Genomic DNA, 15,146 nt, shown 5'->3' on the forward strand with positions numbered 1-15,146 from the left:
TGCGCGCGGCAACAAGAGTGGCATTGTGAATCACGGAGAGGTCTATTGTTGAACGCACGTTCCTGGAACAGTCGGGCGCAACATACTACTTCCTTCTGCACACGTTGCGCCGAATGACTACAGCCAGGGGGGTTACCGGTAATCATTCTTGCCACGCTCCATTCGTGTAAGGATCAGGGACGGATGATACGACAGTGCTCGAGAAGTTCCCTCCGTCACGCACCTCTACGTGGCATGCAGAGTATTGATGTAGGTGTTCTCTCTCGATCCATGCATTGTTTTACTCAAGCTGGGCCGGCCGGTGTGGCCGTGCGGTTCTAGGCGCGTCAGTCTGGAACCGCGTGTCCGCAGATTCGAATCCTGCCTCGGCCATAGATGTGTGTGATGTCCTTAGGTTAGTTAGATTTAAGTAGTTCTAAGTTCTAGGGGACTGATGACCACAGATGTTGAGTCCCATAGTGCTCAGAGTCATTTGAACCATTTTGAACTCAAGCTGGTTTTTAGATTCCAGTTCGATTCGATAGGTCTTTATGGGTTATCTTCTCTACCCCATATTATCTACAGCATTCCTCTGTAGCACTACATTTCAATAGCTTCTATTCTCATCATATTTGAATTCTTTATTGCCCAGTTATCACTTCCGTACTAGGCAATAGTCTAGACAAACACTTTAATAAAATACTTCCTAACATATGTTCGATGTTTTTTTGCTGCCAAAATAGCAAAATTCTTGTACTTCCTGAGTCTTACTTTCCGATCTGTTGCCTCATCTCCCCCTTACTTAATTCAGCTACATTCCATTACTCTTGTTTTACTTTTGCATATAACTTCTTTTCAAGATACTAACAGTTACTATCAACTGATCTTCCAAGTGTTTTGCCCTCTTTGACAGAATTACAATGTCATCGACGAAGTTTTTATTTCTTTTCTCTGAACTTTCAATTCCTTTCAATATTTTTGTTTCGTTTCCTTAACTGCTTGCTCATTTCACACTTTAAATGAAGGGGTGGATAGGCTACGAATCTGTCTCACTCCATTCTCAACTGCTGCTTCCGTCTCACGTCATTCGATTGTTATAATCTGGTTTCGGTGCAAGTTGTACATAACCTTTGCTCGCTCCGTTTTATCCTTCTACCTTTAGAATTAGACAGAGCGTTCTGTTAATCTACAAATGCTTCCGGTTTACCTTTCGTCCGTTTACGACTTTTCAATCATGACTTACTAACTGCTTTAATTTAGCATTATGTATGCAGGTTTATTGAAGTATTTGTGGTTTTACATTAACTGTGTCGTACTAAATGCATAGTCAGTACAGGATCCTTGCATTATATAAAACCGTTTGTCCTCCAGTATAATAGACAATTTGTCAACAAGATGACACAAAATAATTGTTCGACACAAAAACATAGTTCAATTCGGATAGTGAAGAGAAATTAATTTGCTAGCATCTCAAAATAAATAAGAAAAAAGATTTAAATTTGCGAAATCGTAGTCTGCCCTAATAACAAGCTACGGCGCTTGTTATCCCAAACAGACAAGCAACAACTTGGTGACATAGCAGTATATAAAATACTAGATCCTATTTGTCCTGCGTGTTGTGTCGGGGAAAGAATTTATCGCTTGCAACATTTTCCCTGTTCATGCAACCGAACTTTAGCATCAGACATGACATTCCAATTAATTACTAGTTTACTACTGACTCTATTCGGAGCACAGTTTGCCGACAGTATCTACATGTATCAATGAGTGTATGCACAGTTATATCACTGTACCAAACTTGCTTCAGGTGATATGATGCCAAAAGCGTCAAAAACTTGTTTTTGCTTAAAATGGAGCGCGAATTGCACAGTGTTTCATAATGAGAGTTCTTGGCGGATTCCAGCGCAGACTGTAAACATAATTCCAAACCATTCCTAAACTTTTTCTCGCTAACCTGCTCAACGTCAAATATTTGACACATTTGTAAAGTAATTAGACGTTCGAAACTGTGTTATGTATAGGAGTTCGATTCTTTAAAGAATCGGGCGTTCACTGGTATAGACAAATTCCAATAAAACGTTCCATATAACAGGTGCTCTATTTTTATCTGTTACAGAGGGAGAACTAGTTCCAGAGAAAAGTTTTCATTTCGGTTGTTGATACTCTAATTTCTATGTGTTTATTTACAGTAACTTTTCCGTTTCAAAGTTAAAGTGGTGATGCTGTGTTCGGATTTACGTCACGGAATTTTTCAGCCGTGATTGTGACCGATTTTTTGATCCATTCTATTATATGATTCAAACATTTAGTCGTTCTCAGTGCACATGCAGAACTGCGTGAGTAATACCAGAGTATGACGGTCATTTCGTATGGATGGACTATATTCTTATCACGTGCAGTGGATTCAACTACTACAAGGATATTATTGCAATTATTTCGTTTGGCGATTGCAAATTACCAAGTAATCCCATTAGTAATGAAGCCTGAATCACTCCTGACCTGCATATAGTTCACATCGATGGTCCGGCGGAAACTTACATGTCTTGAAGTGTCTGGTGTTGTATGACAGGCAATCAGTTGATCGTTCTACACATGCCTCTGTAAGTGTGTGATGTTGTGTGACAGATGATCAGTTGATCGTCTTACACATGCCTTGGTAAATACAGGGCTGTTACAAATGATTGAAGCGATTTCATAAATTCACTGTAGCTACATTCATTGACATATGATCACGACACACTACAGATACGTAGAAAAACTCATAAAGTTTTGTTCGGCTGAAGCCGCACTTCAGGTTTCTGCCGCCAGAGCGCTCGAGAGCGCAGTGAGACAAAATGGCGACAGGAGCCGAGAAAGCGTATGTCGTGCTTGAAATGCACTCACATCAGTCAGTCATAACAGTGCAACGACACTTCAGGACGAAGTTCAACAAAGATCCACCAACTGCTAACTCCATTCGGCGATGGTATGCGCAGTTTAAAGCTTCTGGATGCCTCTGTAAGGGAAAATCAACGGGTCGGCCTGCAGTGAGCGAAGAAATGGTTGAACGCGTGCGGGCAAGTTTCACGCGTAGCCGCGGAAGTCGACGAATAAAGCAAGCAGGGGGCTAAACGTACCACAGCCGACGGTTTGGAAAATCTTACGGAAAAGGCTAAAGCAGAAGCATTTCTTAAACAGGAGATTGGAAAACCGATGGATCGGTCGTGGTGGAGATCATGATCAACAATTCATGTCATGGCCTCCACGCTCTCTCGACTTAACCCCATGCGACTTCTTTCTGTGGGGTTATGTGAAAGATTCAGTGTTTAAACCTCCTCTACCAAGAAACGTGCCAGAACTGCGAGCTCGCATCAACGATGCTTTCGAACTCATTGATGGGGACATGCTGCGCCGAGTGTGGGGGAACTTGATTACCGGCTTGATGTCTGCCGGTTCACTAAAGGGGCACATATCGAACATTTGTGAATACCTAAAAAAACTTTTTGAGTTTTTGTATGTGTGTGCAAAGCATTGTGAAAATATCTCAAATAATAAAGTTATTGTAGAGCTGTGAAATCGCTTCAATCATTTGTAATAACCCTGTATATAGTGATGATGATGATGATGAGCGTTTGGCGTCATTGGCCGGGAGGCCCCTCGCGGGGCAGGTCCGGCCGCCATATCGCAGGTCTTATTACATTCGGCGCCACATTGGGCGACCTGCACGCCGGATGGGGATGAAATGATGATGAACACAACACAACACCCAGTCCCTGAGCGGAGAAAATCTCCGACCCAGCCGGGAATCGAACCCGGGCCCAGAGGACGGCAATCCGTCACGCTGACCACTCAGCTACTGGGGCGGACTATATAGTGATGTATAACAGGCAATCAGTTGCTCGTCGTACACATGCCTTTGTAAGTGTGTGGTGTTGAATTGCAGGCAGTCAATTGATTATCGTACAGGGCCGCATTGCCTACACTTTCTTCAAAACTGTCTTCCAGCGTCACTGTAATAGCTTCCTTTGGCTGCAACAATGGACTGATCTTCCAGCCTGCACGTCCTAGTCGTCAGCTGACGCGCCACCTCAACCTGACATTCCCTGGAATATAGACAGAAATAGTGACGTTTCTTCATTAGAAAGTCTTCCAGACCACTACCCCTTTAGAATATTGCCTGTGGGAATTTTTGAATTAGGCAAAGTCCAAAAAGAAAATTTAAAAACAAGGTACCAAGTGAATGTTCGGATTTTCAATAGTGGTTCCCTCATATAAGAACTCCAAGACTACTTGTGACGTTGTCAAGTGAATTCGAAAGTGCGTTGAAGTCGGAGGTGAAATTGTTGCAAATCAATTGCTTGTCCCCTAAAATCTTCTGTTAGTGTTTCTTGGGTAGTTTTCTAACAGCTGCGTCTCAGTGACTAGTAATAATTGGACACATGTTATATGGAATGTTGTATTCGAAATAGTCTATACTACCACCTCTTAAAATGTTTACTACTAGAGGTGTATCCAGTGTTGACGGGGGTGTCTATTTATTCCAGTGTTCTGTTAGTCCATCTCACGCGGTGTAAAGCCCCTCTCACACGGAGCAAGGTTCGCCGCAAGTTGGCGACATGGCGTGCATGCCTGCCAGCTTGCAGGGAAGGGAGCCGGCTATCTTCCATGCCGAAGCTCTCCCACGGTGCAAGATCGGCAGCATGTTGTATCGACCGAAGATGGCTGCTTCAGGTACAGATGTTCAGAGCAAACTGCCGTTATTAGCTGTTTTGGTGCTAAACACTGCAGAAATGCATGCTAATGAGAGAAGAAGAAAGAAAGAATAGACGAAAAACTGAATTAAGAGAAGAAACGCTCGAAAAAGTGTGCTCTCCATGCTTCATGGAGAGTTGAGGTTAATTCGCATAACACCTACTTTTGTTTGAAAAGTATCACTATTTCATTACTGTTTGATTTTATAAATATACCAATAATGACTGTTATATACTACTTTATTTTATAGGATAGAAGATCATACATCCTTTGCAAATTTTATACGAATGGATGTATTGGTATTTGCAACTCTTTCGAGTGCCTCTGCACGCAAGTGTTTATTACAATAGTTTGCGCTTTTCACTACGTACACACACTGTTCTTCCCTATAAGTACATATCAATGCTTCAATCGCTTCCTTGGATCACTGCGGTGCCATTATTTAATAATTATAAGAACTTCCTACCGCACCTCACGACAGCATAAAAGCGACTATCAACAAAGGTTTCTTGTCCAAGCTTTCCGCGTCTGACGTCACAAACGAAACGCCTCCTGATTGGCCAACGCAGGTAGCACGCAGGGAACCTTGCAAGAAAAATAGCACCGGACCTATCCTGGAAATCTTACAAGGTTCCCAGCAAGGTAGCCCGCTAGCAGACGACGGAGCCCGCAAGATAGCCGCCGCGCGAGCCAGCAAGGAAACTTACAGCGAATCTTGCTCCGTGTGAGACGGGCTTAACGCGCTGCTTCCCGAGCGGGAAGGCGTGTAGGTCCCCGGCACGGACCCGCCCGGCGGATTAGTGGCGAGGTCCGGTGTGTCGGCCAGCCTGTGGATGGTTTTTAAGGTGGTTTTCCGTCTACCTCGGCGAATACGGGCTGGTTCCCCTTATTCCGCCTCAGTTACCGTGTGTCGGCGATTGCTGCGCAAACACCGTTTACACGTACATCATAATTACTCTACAACGCAAACATTTGGGGTTGCACTCGTCGGGTATGGGGTTCGACTTGGGGCCGTACCACACAATAACCCTGAGTTCGGTGTGGGGCGGCGGTGGAGTGTGTGAACTGCTGTGGCCTATTGTGGGGGTGGGACGAAGCCTCTCCGTCGTTTCTAGGTCCCCAGTTTAAATCATACATACATAGTCCATCTCCCCCTTTCCACTTCCCCTCTGCTCATGTCTCCTCCCCCCCCCCCCCACTCACTGTTAGTCTCCTCCCGCTGTGCACCTGCTCTCGCCCTCTCTCTGTCCAATCATCTGCTTCCCCCCTCTTTCATTTTCTCTTCACCCTTCTAAGTTCATCTCCTCATCCGCTCTAAGTCAATCTCCTCCTGCCCCCTCTTTCCGTCCATCTCATCCTCTTCCCATTTTACCCCTTGCTTTGCTAGAGTACCCACTTGTACATTTATTTCACATGTATTCAGTATATTTCGTACATATTTGTACACATATTTTATCTGTACCCCTAGCGAATTCCGCCCTGAAGTTCAATTTTCGCGCAGCTTAGGTCTTTGTCACTCCATAACTCCTGAACTATACTTCGTAAAATGATGTAATTTCGTAGGTGCATTCGTTGATGTATCCGAATACTGTTTGCAAAATGTGTCGCGAAGACACTTAGTTGCAAAGAAGTGACAAATTAAAAGGTCATGCACAAGGCAGTAGCTTTACTACACTTGAACAGTATTGTATGGGATGAAGTTCCGTTCACCATTTTGTGTGGGTTGTCAGCGAGAAAAAGCTTCGTAAACGTTTGAAATTATGCGTGAAGTTCGTTGTAAGTCACGAAGTGCTTTCATTCTCAAATACTGGATGAGTATGTTCTGGGTATTCGCTCCCACCACGTTGATAGGGAGGTGGCTTTTTACCGACACAGTGATTCTTTACAGGCAGTAGGTATTATGTGTAAAAAGTGTTGAAATCGGTCCAGGGGTCTAGGACGACATGAACATACGAGGGTCACTCCAAAAGAAATGCACACTATTTTTGTAAAAATACAGTTTTCATTCTTCATGTGTGAAAGTTGTACAGTGTGCAGATACATCCTTCTCGCTTGTTTTCAAACTTAGTTTACCTGTTCCCGTGAGTGGCGCCGTCACAGCATGTCTTCAAGATGGCTGCTACACTCGACGTTGGTGAGAAGCAATGTGCTGTCATAGAATTCCTGTGCTGTGAAAACGAGACGGTGGGAAACATCCACAAGAGGTTGAAAAAGGTGTATGGAGATGCTGCTGTCAATCGCAGTACAGTTAGTCGGTGGGCAAGCAGGTTACGTGATGAAAGCGGGCACGGCAATATTGAGGATTGTCCTCGCAGCGGCAGGCCTCGTACTGCTCGGATGGACAACACTGAAACATCCGCCTTACAGTCCTGACCTGGCTCCATGTGACTATCATCTCTTTGGGAAACCGAAAGACTCTCTTCGTGGTACAAGGTTTGAAGATAATGACTCCCTTGTGCACGCCGCAAAACAGTGTCTCGAACTGGTTAGTCCAGAATTTTACTGTGCGGGTATACAGGCGCTGGTTCCAAGATGGCGTAAGGCAGTTGAGAGGGATGGAAATTATTTGGAGAAATGAAAATATTGTTTCTAAAGGATGTGTCTACACACTGTAGAACTTTCAAACATGTAGAATAAAAGATAAAAAAATAGTGCGCATTTCTTTTGGCGTGACCCTCGTACATACATACATTTTTACAATCTGTAAGCATTCCACTTGAAACATCGTGTATGTCCGGAAAATGCATCGGCATTGCCGATATGTCGACATATGACATCGACGTATGAGTATCGATGTATTGTTTAAGGAGATACTGACGGCGTGTTGCAGGAGCTGGGCCTGCACTCTCTGACGGACATCCTGCGCGGCGGCGTGCGCCTGGAGAAGAACCCGCTACTCTGCTACGCCGACTCCATCGACTGGAACCGCATCGCGCCCGCCGGCAAGGACGCCCACTACATCGGCGTGAGTACACCCTGCTAGTATACTGAAACATACGCCAGTATCTCCAACAAAAAGTCAGACTGCCGAAAAAAAATGTTTGACACTGCGAAACGTGACGAAAGATAAATAGTATTAGTTAACTCATGTTAAAACTGCCGGACTAAAAGTCAGTGTTTGATGTATAAAATTAATCGCTGACGTTTCATTCCCATATGTCGGACACATCCTCAAATACTTTATTTTTAGTACTGTATTTATTTGGCATCTGGCTGCCCAGCAAGTTAGCAAATCAGATTGTTATTTAATATCTTTATAAATTAGATAATCATTTGTTGTCCTTGCAGTTAAGTTCCGGTACATGTCACTCATTCGTAATTGCTGTCATCACTTGCAATAAGGCAAACATGTAAACTATCTCATTGTTGTACTTTGATACAGCCTTAGACACCTGGGGCGGTAAAAATCGTAGTTTTAAACGTCGCTGTTTCTCAGCAACTGTATAAAAATTTCAGACGTAGGTACCATACAGCCAACCGCTTGCAAATAACTGTTTGGTACATTGACTTACAAGGGGAGGCCGCCAATTGTGAAATTCAGATTCGATTCATACGGCGCATAATAAAAGCTCATGGCCAGAGGTGTAATGTGGCAAAGCACCAAGATGCACTTCTCAGCCGTTGTCGAGAAAATCGACTGTTAAAAGAAAACGTTGCGGTGAAATACTCTCTACGATTAATAATTTTCTATGGCGTCGTGGCGCAGCGGTAAGCGCTCGGGTTCGTAATCCGAAGGTCGCAGAATCGAATCTCGCGCCATGCGACTTTTTTTTAGTATTTGTTTTTTGTAATTCAAATATATATATATATATATATTTGTGTCAGAATACAACAAAATAATGGGTGGTGTCGATAAGTTTGATCAGTTACGAGAAAGGTATGCTATTGGCAGACGTTCTGCAAAATGGTGGCACAGAATATTTTATTTCCTGGTGGACGTTGCTGCAGTGAACAGTTTTATCCTGTGGAAAATAAGTAAAAGAGAAAGTGGACAGCATGATCAGCTCACATACAGGATCCATCTAGCCAGACAATTGATCGCTGGTTTCTCATCCCAAAAAAGGCGTGGACAAAAACCTGTCTTTCTGGCAAAAAGGGGTAAAGTACCTGAAGATTTTCGTCATGTGGCTGTAGGGGAGAATCAACCCATTTTAGGAGAAACCTAGTGGACGTGCCGTCATTGTAGTACCAAAGCTGCGGAAAAGAGCACTCGCTGTGTTTGTACACACTGTCAAATACCACTTTGCATAGACCCATGTTTCAGAAAATTTCGTGGCAAGTAGTTGCGAACAATCATTGTAACAAGAGAAGTAAATTTATCAAATAGTATAACATATATTGAAAAAGTTATTTTTGTCATTTAACTCCAAGGAAGGGCAGTGGGAAGAATACTTCCCACCTTGTTGTGTGACCTCACTTTCACAGTTGGAGCAAATTTGATATTCTGTATGATAAATATACCTATCTGTCAACTACTATCTGCTCTCAATTCATTAAAAAAAAACTGCTCAATAATTTTTCCCACGAAAGGGTTAATGGCCACGGAACTCAGCACATAACAGCACGGACAAAATAAACTTTAACTACTACTACACTAGTTTATCAATAAGATTCTGTAAGTGGGTTTTAAGAACTACACGTAACTGCTTATGTGACGAGCAGATGTAAAAGGGAGCGATGTTGGAACGCACAGTACAGTGCAGCTTTGGCTGGTGTGTTGCAGGCGAACCGGCCCAAGAACGAGTGCCCCATGCTGTGTCCCCGGGCGCCGCAGTGCCCACGCTCCGCCGCCGGGGAGCCGCTCTGCTGGAACAGCAACCACTGCCAGAAGAGTGAGTACCAACAGCGGCAGCAAGCAGCCACCGTCACACGCGCCGCAGCCGCTGCTGTCAGTGCATTACTACTCGCCCTCTGCGTTCGGTCATTTCCTGTAATCAGCCCCGTCTAATAATGCACTACTGGCCATTAAAATTGCTACACCACGAACATGACGTGCTCCAGACGCCAAGTTTAACCCACAGGAAGATGCTGTGATATGCAAATGATTAGCTTTTCAGGGCATCCACACAAGGTTGGCGCCGGTTGCGACACCTACAACGTGCTGACATGAGGAAAGTTGCCAACCGATTTCTCATACACAAACAGCAGTTCACCGGCGTTGCCTGGTGAAACGTTGTTGCGATGCCTCGTGTAAGGAGGAGAAAAGCGTACCATCACGTTTCCGACATTGATAAAGGTCGGATTGTAGCCAATCGCGATTGCAGTTTATCGTATCGCGACATTGCTGCTCGCGTTGGTCGAGATCCAATGACTGTTGGCAGAATATGGAATCGGTGGGTTCAGGAGGGTAATACGGAACGCCGTGCTGCATCCCGACGGCCTCGTATCACTAGCAGTCGAGATGACAGGCATCTTATCCGCATGGCTGTAACGGATCATGCAGCAACGTCTCGATCCCTGAGTCAACAGATGGGGACGTTTGCAAGACAACAACCATCTACACGAACAGTTCGACGACGTTTGCAGCAGCATAGACTATCACCTCGGAGACCATGGTTGCGGTTACCCTTGACGCTGCATCACAGACAGGGGCGCCTGCGATGGTGTACTCAGCGACGAACCTGGGTGCACGAAAGGCAAAACGTCATTTTTTCGGATGAATCCAGGTTCTGTTTACAGTATCATGATGGTCGGATCTGTGTTTGGCGACATCGCGGTGAACGCACATTGGAAGCGTGTATTCGTTATCGCCATACTGGTGTATCACCCGGCGTGATGGTATGGAGTGCCATTGGTTACACGTCTCGGTCACCTCTTTGTCGCATTGACGGCAATTTGAACAGTGGACATTACATTTCAGATGTGTTACGACCCGTGGCGCTTCATTCGATCCCTGCGAAACCCTACATTTCAGCAGGATAATGCACAATCACTTCTTGCAGGTCCTGTACGGTACTTTCTGGATACAGAAAATGTTCGACTGCTGCCCTGGCCAACACATTCCCTAGATGTCTCACCAATTGAAATGTCTGGTCAATGGTGGCCGAGCAACGGGCTCGTCACAATACGCCAGTCACTACTCTTTGACTCAATGCCCAGGCGTATCAAGGCCGTTATTACGGCCAAAGGTGGTTGTTCTAGGTACTGATTTCTCAGAATCTATGCACCCAAATTGCGTGAAAATGTAATCACATGTCAGTTCTAGTATAATATATTTGTCCAATGAATACCCGTTTGTCATCTGAATTTCTTCTTGGTGTAGCAATTTTAATGGCCAGTAGTGTATTTCTTTCAAATCGAGCGGAATTGTGGAGCGTGTTGTTTTGGTCGTACATAAGACAGTCACGGCTAAGTGGTACACTGAGCAGTGCCTGCCCAAAGTCATCCCATCTTTGTAGAACCTACGACCGAAGTCTAGAATGAAAACCCGGTTCCTCCATCTCGACGACGCTCCAGCTCACCGTTCCAAAGCATCCACCGAATATTTAGGGGGGGGTACAGGACTGATACTTCTTGAGGACCCTCCTTACAGTGCAGAACACGCTCCGCAAGTGTAGATGAAGCTGAAAGGAGTGCAGGTTTCAAGTGATGAGGACCTCCTGAGGGCTTGGGGCAAGGAGTGTGTCTTGCTCCCTACAGAAACTTGGGGGGAACTGGTTTAGGGATTCGTTTCGAAGAATGGAGAGGTGTATTCAATGAGGCGGAAATTACTCTGAAAAAATTAAAGAAATACAGATGTATTGCGAAACTTTCCTGGTACCCTTTGCACATAGTTCTGATACAGCGTATAACGGGTTATATTATGTCAACTTTCCATGGGAAACGCCTCATTTGGGCACGAAAAAAAGGAACTCTTTCCAGTGTAGACAGCTTGACCCCAAGGAGACAGTCTAGCCAACATTTCCATACGACGCCTGCCGTCAGCAGTTGTGGTGCAGATTAGAGCATTTTTAAACGGAAATCACGCTTCCAGTGAGATCGTGTCGCTCCTTCTGTGAATCCCTCCATTGTGTGTGTGTGTGTGTGTGTGAGAGAGAGAGAGAGAGAGAGAGAGAGAGAGAGAGAGAGAGATCCCAGTAAAAGATGCGATATTGCTTTAGCCGTACCAAGGCACTAGCTGCTCCCAAAAATTGTATACACTCTTTATCATGACTGTAACAATAAATGCACAGAAACAGCCGCAGCTGTACCACCACCAGGAAGAAATCACGTACTGATGGACAAGTAACTGATTGAATTGGGAGAGCGCCTGTAAAAAATCGCGTGAAATCAGCGGAAGGAATCACTTGCGAGTTCCAAAGTGCTACCAGCGATCCAGCTGGCTCATTGAATGTGCGTTGGGAGTTACAAACGAGTTGGCTACAGTGGTCGAGCAGCTCCTCATAAGCCACAGATTTCTTTAGCCAAAGCTAAGCGACGCTAGAGGTGGTGTAAAGAGAGACACCACTGGACACTGGATGACTGGAAACGAGAGAGTTCGAGCGATGAATCGCGCTGTACCCGGTGGCAGTCCGATGCAAGGGCTTCGGTTCTACATCTCTTACATACATACATACTCCGCAATCCACGGTACGGCGCGTGGCGGAGGGTACCCAGTACCACAACTAGTTGTTTCCTTTCCCCTTCCTCTCGCAAACAGAGCGAGACAAAAACGACTGTTCATATGGCTCCATATGAACCCCAGTTCCTCGTATACTATCTTCGTGATGCTTGCGAGGGTGTCGCCTTTCCTCCAGGGTTTCCCATCACCAATACCGTGGACTCACAGATCTGTGCCGTCTGTGTTCCCTATGTGCCTATACTATTAGCGCCTGTTTTTTGTAGTGCCACGTTGTGTGGCACCACATTATGCAATTATTCTTAATTTATGAGCATGAGTGTAGTAGCCCGCCTCTGCATTGCTTCCATGTCTTCCTTTGATCCGGCCTAATGCGGATGCTAAACACTCGAGGAGTACTAGCTTCCTAGATGAGGTCTCCGTTACACATGAACCACACTTTCCCAAAATTCTGCCAGTAAACCGAAGTCGCGTATTCGCCTTCCCTAACACAGCCTTCACGCGCTTGTTCCACATCATATAGTTTTGCAATTACGCCCAGATATTAAAACGATGTGACTGTGCCAAGCGGAAGACTAATAGTGCTGTGTTCGAACTTTACGAGTTTGTTTTTTCTGCATCTGTATTAACTTATATTTTTCTTCATTTAGAGCTATCTGCCATTCATCACACCCACTAGGAACCTTGTCTAAGGCATCTTGTATCCTCTCACACTTACTGAACGAGGACACCTTTCCGTAAACCACAGCATCATCAGCAAACAACTGCTTATTGCTGCCCATCCTATGCATGTATTAAGATACGGAAAAATTTCAAAATAATAGGAACAAATGTAGAAACCAACCATTGTGGTCCAGCCAGCTGATGGAATCCAGCACGATCCTGATCGTTGCAATTGGTATTTTTGGCACATTCGTTATCAGTGGCTACTTTTCAACTGATTTATTCCGAACTGTTCCTTCTTCCTCATAGTTTCTGGCAGACGAGTAACTGTAAGTCGCGTTGGTGGATCTCGTTGAAAGTTCATTCTGTACTGGCTTTGCACTTCACTTAACGTTCTGTCTTCCAGTGCGACTTGAGAATGATTTTTCTTTGCTCACGATTCAGCCTGGCTTCAACCATTCTTCAAGCCGTCACACCTGAAAAAGAAAACAAGTGTACTGTAGTTATGAGCTGTGAAAAAGTGCATACATATTTTTGAGATGCCCTGTATTTCGAGAGAATGGTTTTCTATGAACACAGGTCCACTATTTCTGTGTCTGTTTAAAGTGTCAGTTTTAGCGGGAGAGAGAGGGGAGGGGCTTGAACTGTGTTTGCGAAAAGGGACCCTCACACGCTCAACATTTATTGCGCAATAATATTGTGTCAGTATATTGCACGAAAGCGCGATGCCAAGAATGGCATAATATTATTCCGTATAATATTTTCGCCCGAGAAGCGTCAGTTAGAGCTCTGCGTCCGTAGCAAAATCACCAGCGTTCGACGACGTGGAATTCATATGTATTGCGATCGAGTTGCTTGCATTGCAAAACACAAGCAGAAGTTATTCAGAACGGACGAAATACGTCTGAAAAACTGCCTCTGAATACTGCTACGGACCGGTGGCTCATTCAGCGCACGACTGATTCGGGGAACACAACTACTACTAAATTACAAACTAACTGAACTGTGTAATTTATCGTATAAATGTGTTGTTTCTTATGTATTTCCCTAATGTAAAAACTGTCGCTGACTAAATAAAAGAGCCGGCCAGTGTGGCCGAGCGGTTCTAGGCGCTTCAGTGTGGAACCGCGCGACCGCTACGGTCGCAGGTTCGAATCCGCCTCGGGCATGGATGTGTATGATGTCCTTAGGTTAGTTAGGTTTAAGTAGTTCTAAGTTCTAGGGGACTGATGACCTCGGAAGTTAAGTCCCATAGTGCTCAGAGCCATTTGAACCATTTTTGGACTAAATAAAAGAATTGTTTACTGATTAGCGATTGAAATTTACATGTTCTTCTCCTGGTGGGACACCATTGCAAGGGAAAAAAACACATGTATGCTCACTGAACAGCGGGCATGATGGCACAGTGATCTTCAGTTTCCTCTGCTAGTGTACAGCTATCTGGCTGGCCTTTCCTAAATTGCCAGGAATTTCATTTCTGAAAGTACCGCCTCAATATTCGTCCAGCCCACCTCCGGATCTTTTATTATTATGGAAATTTGTTCGGATCGAACTGAATTGCTCGCAGTCTTGGCAGAAATTGCCGTTTATTGCGCAATACTACGCTTGTACGGTATAATACGTTCGGCCGTGTAATGACCGGCCTGGTTATTATTAAAGCTTTTTAGTCTCCTTCAATATATTGCGCAAACCTCCGCCATAAGACGATGCATGTTATTGCGCAATATACAAAATTGTTCAATAAATATTGAGCCCGTGAGGGCCCCTTGCGGATACCGGTAGATGTCGGGGTTGTACTACCGCGTTTACGACCCTGCCAACCTCAGCAAGTAATGTCTGAAACTACCGCTTCAATATTCGTCCAGCACACTTCCCCATCTTCATTCGGATCGAACTGAATTGTTCACACTCTCTGCAGAAATTCCCGTTTGTTGCGCAATGCTACGCTTGTACGGTACAATATGTTGGGCAATATGTTGACCGACTTGGTTCAAATAGCTGTGAGCACTATGGGACTTAACATCTATGGTCATCAGTCCCCTAGAACTTAGAACTACTTAAACCTAATTAACCTAAGGAAATCACACAGCACCCAGTCATCACGAGGCAGAGAAAATTGACCAACTTGAATGAAGCTTTTAAGTGTTCTTCAATGTATTGCGCAAACCGCCAGTACAGCTCAAAGACGTTGCATATTATTGCGCAATACACAATA

At 44.7% G+C, this 15,146-nt stretch overlaps 1 protein-coding gene across 1 annotated transcript in view; it reads left to right on the top strand.

Moving 5' to 3' along the window:
- LOC124616577 (insulin-like peptide receptor) overlaps window positions 1-15,146 on the top strand; it is a 418,803-nt gene that overhangs the window by 180,702 nt on the left and 222,955 nt on the right. The window contains exons 3-4 of the mRNA XM_047144897.1: window positions 7,541-7,675; window positions 9,434-9,542. Coding sequence (XP_047000853.1) covers window positions 7,541-7,675; window positions 9,434-9,542 — 244 coding nt within the window. The remainder of the gene's footprint in view (window positions 1-7,540; window positions 7,676-9,433; window positions 9,543-15,146) is intronic.

Source organism: Schistocerca americana, chromosome 5 (genome assembly GCF_021461395.2).
Source record: "Schistocerca americana isolate TAMUIC-IGC-003095 chromosome 5, iqSchAmer2.1, whole genome shotgun sequence".
Lineage (NCBI taxonomy): Eukaryota > Metazoa > Arthropoda > Insecta > Orthoptera > Acrididae > Schistocerca > Schistocerca americana.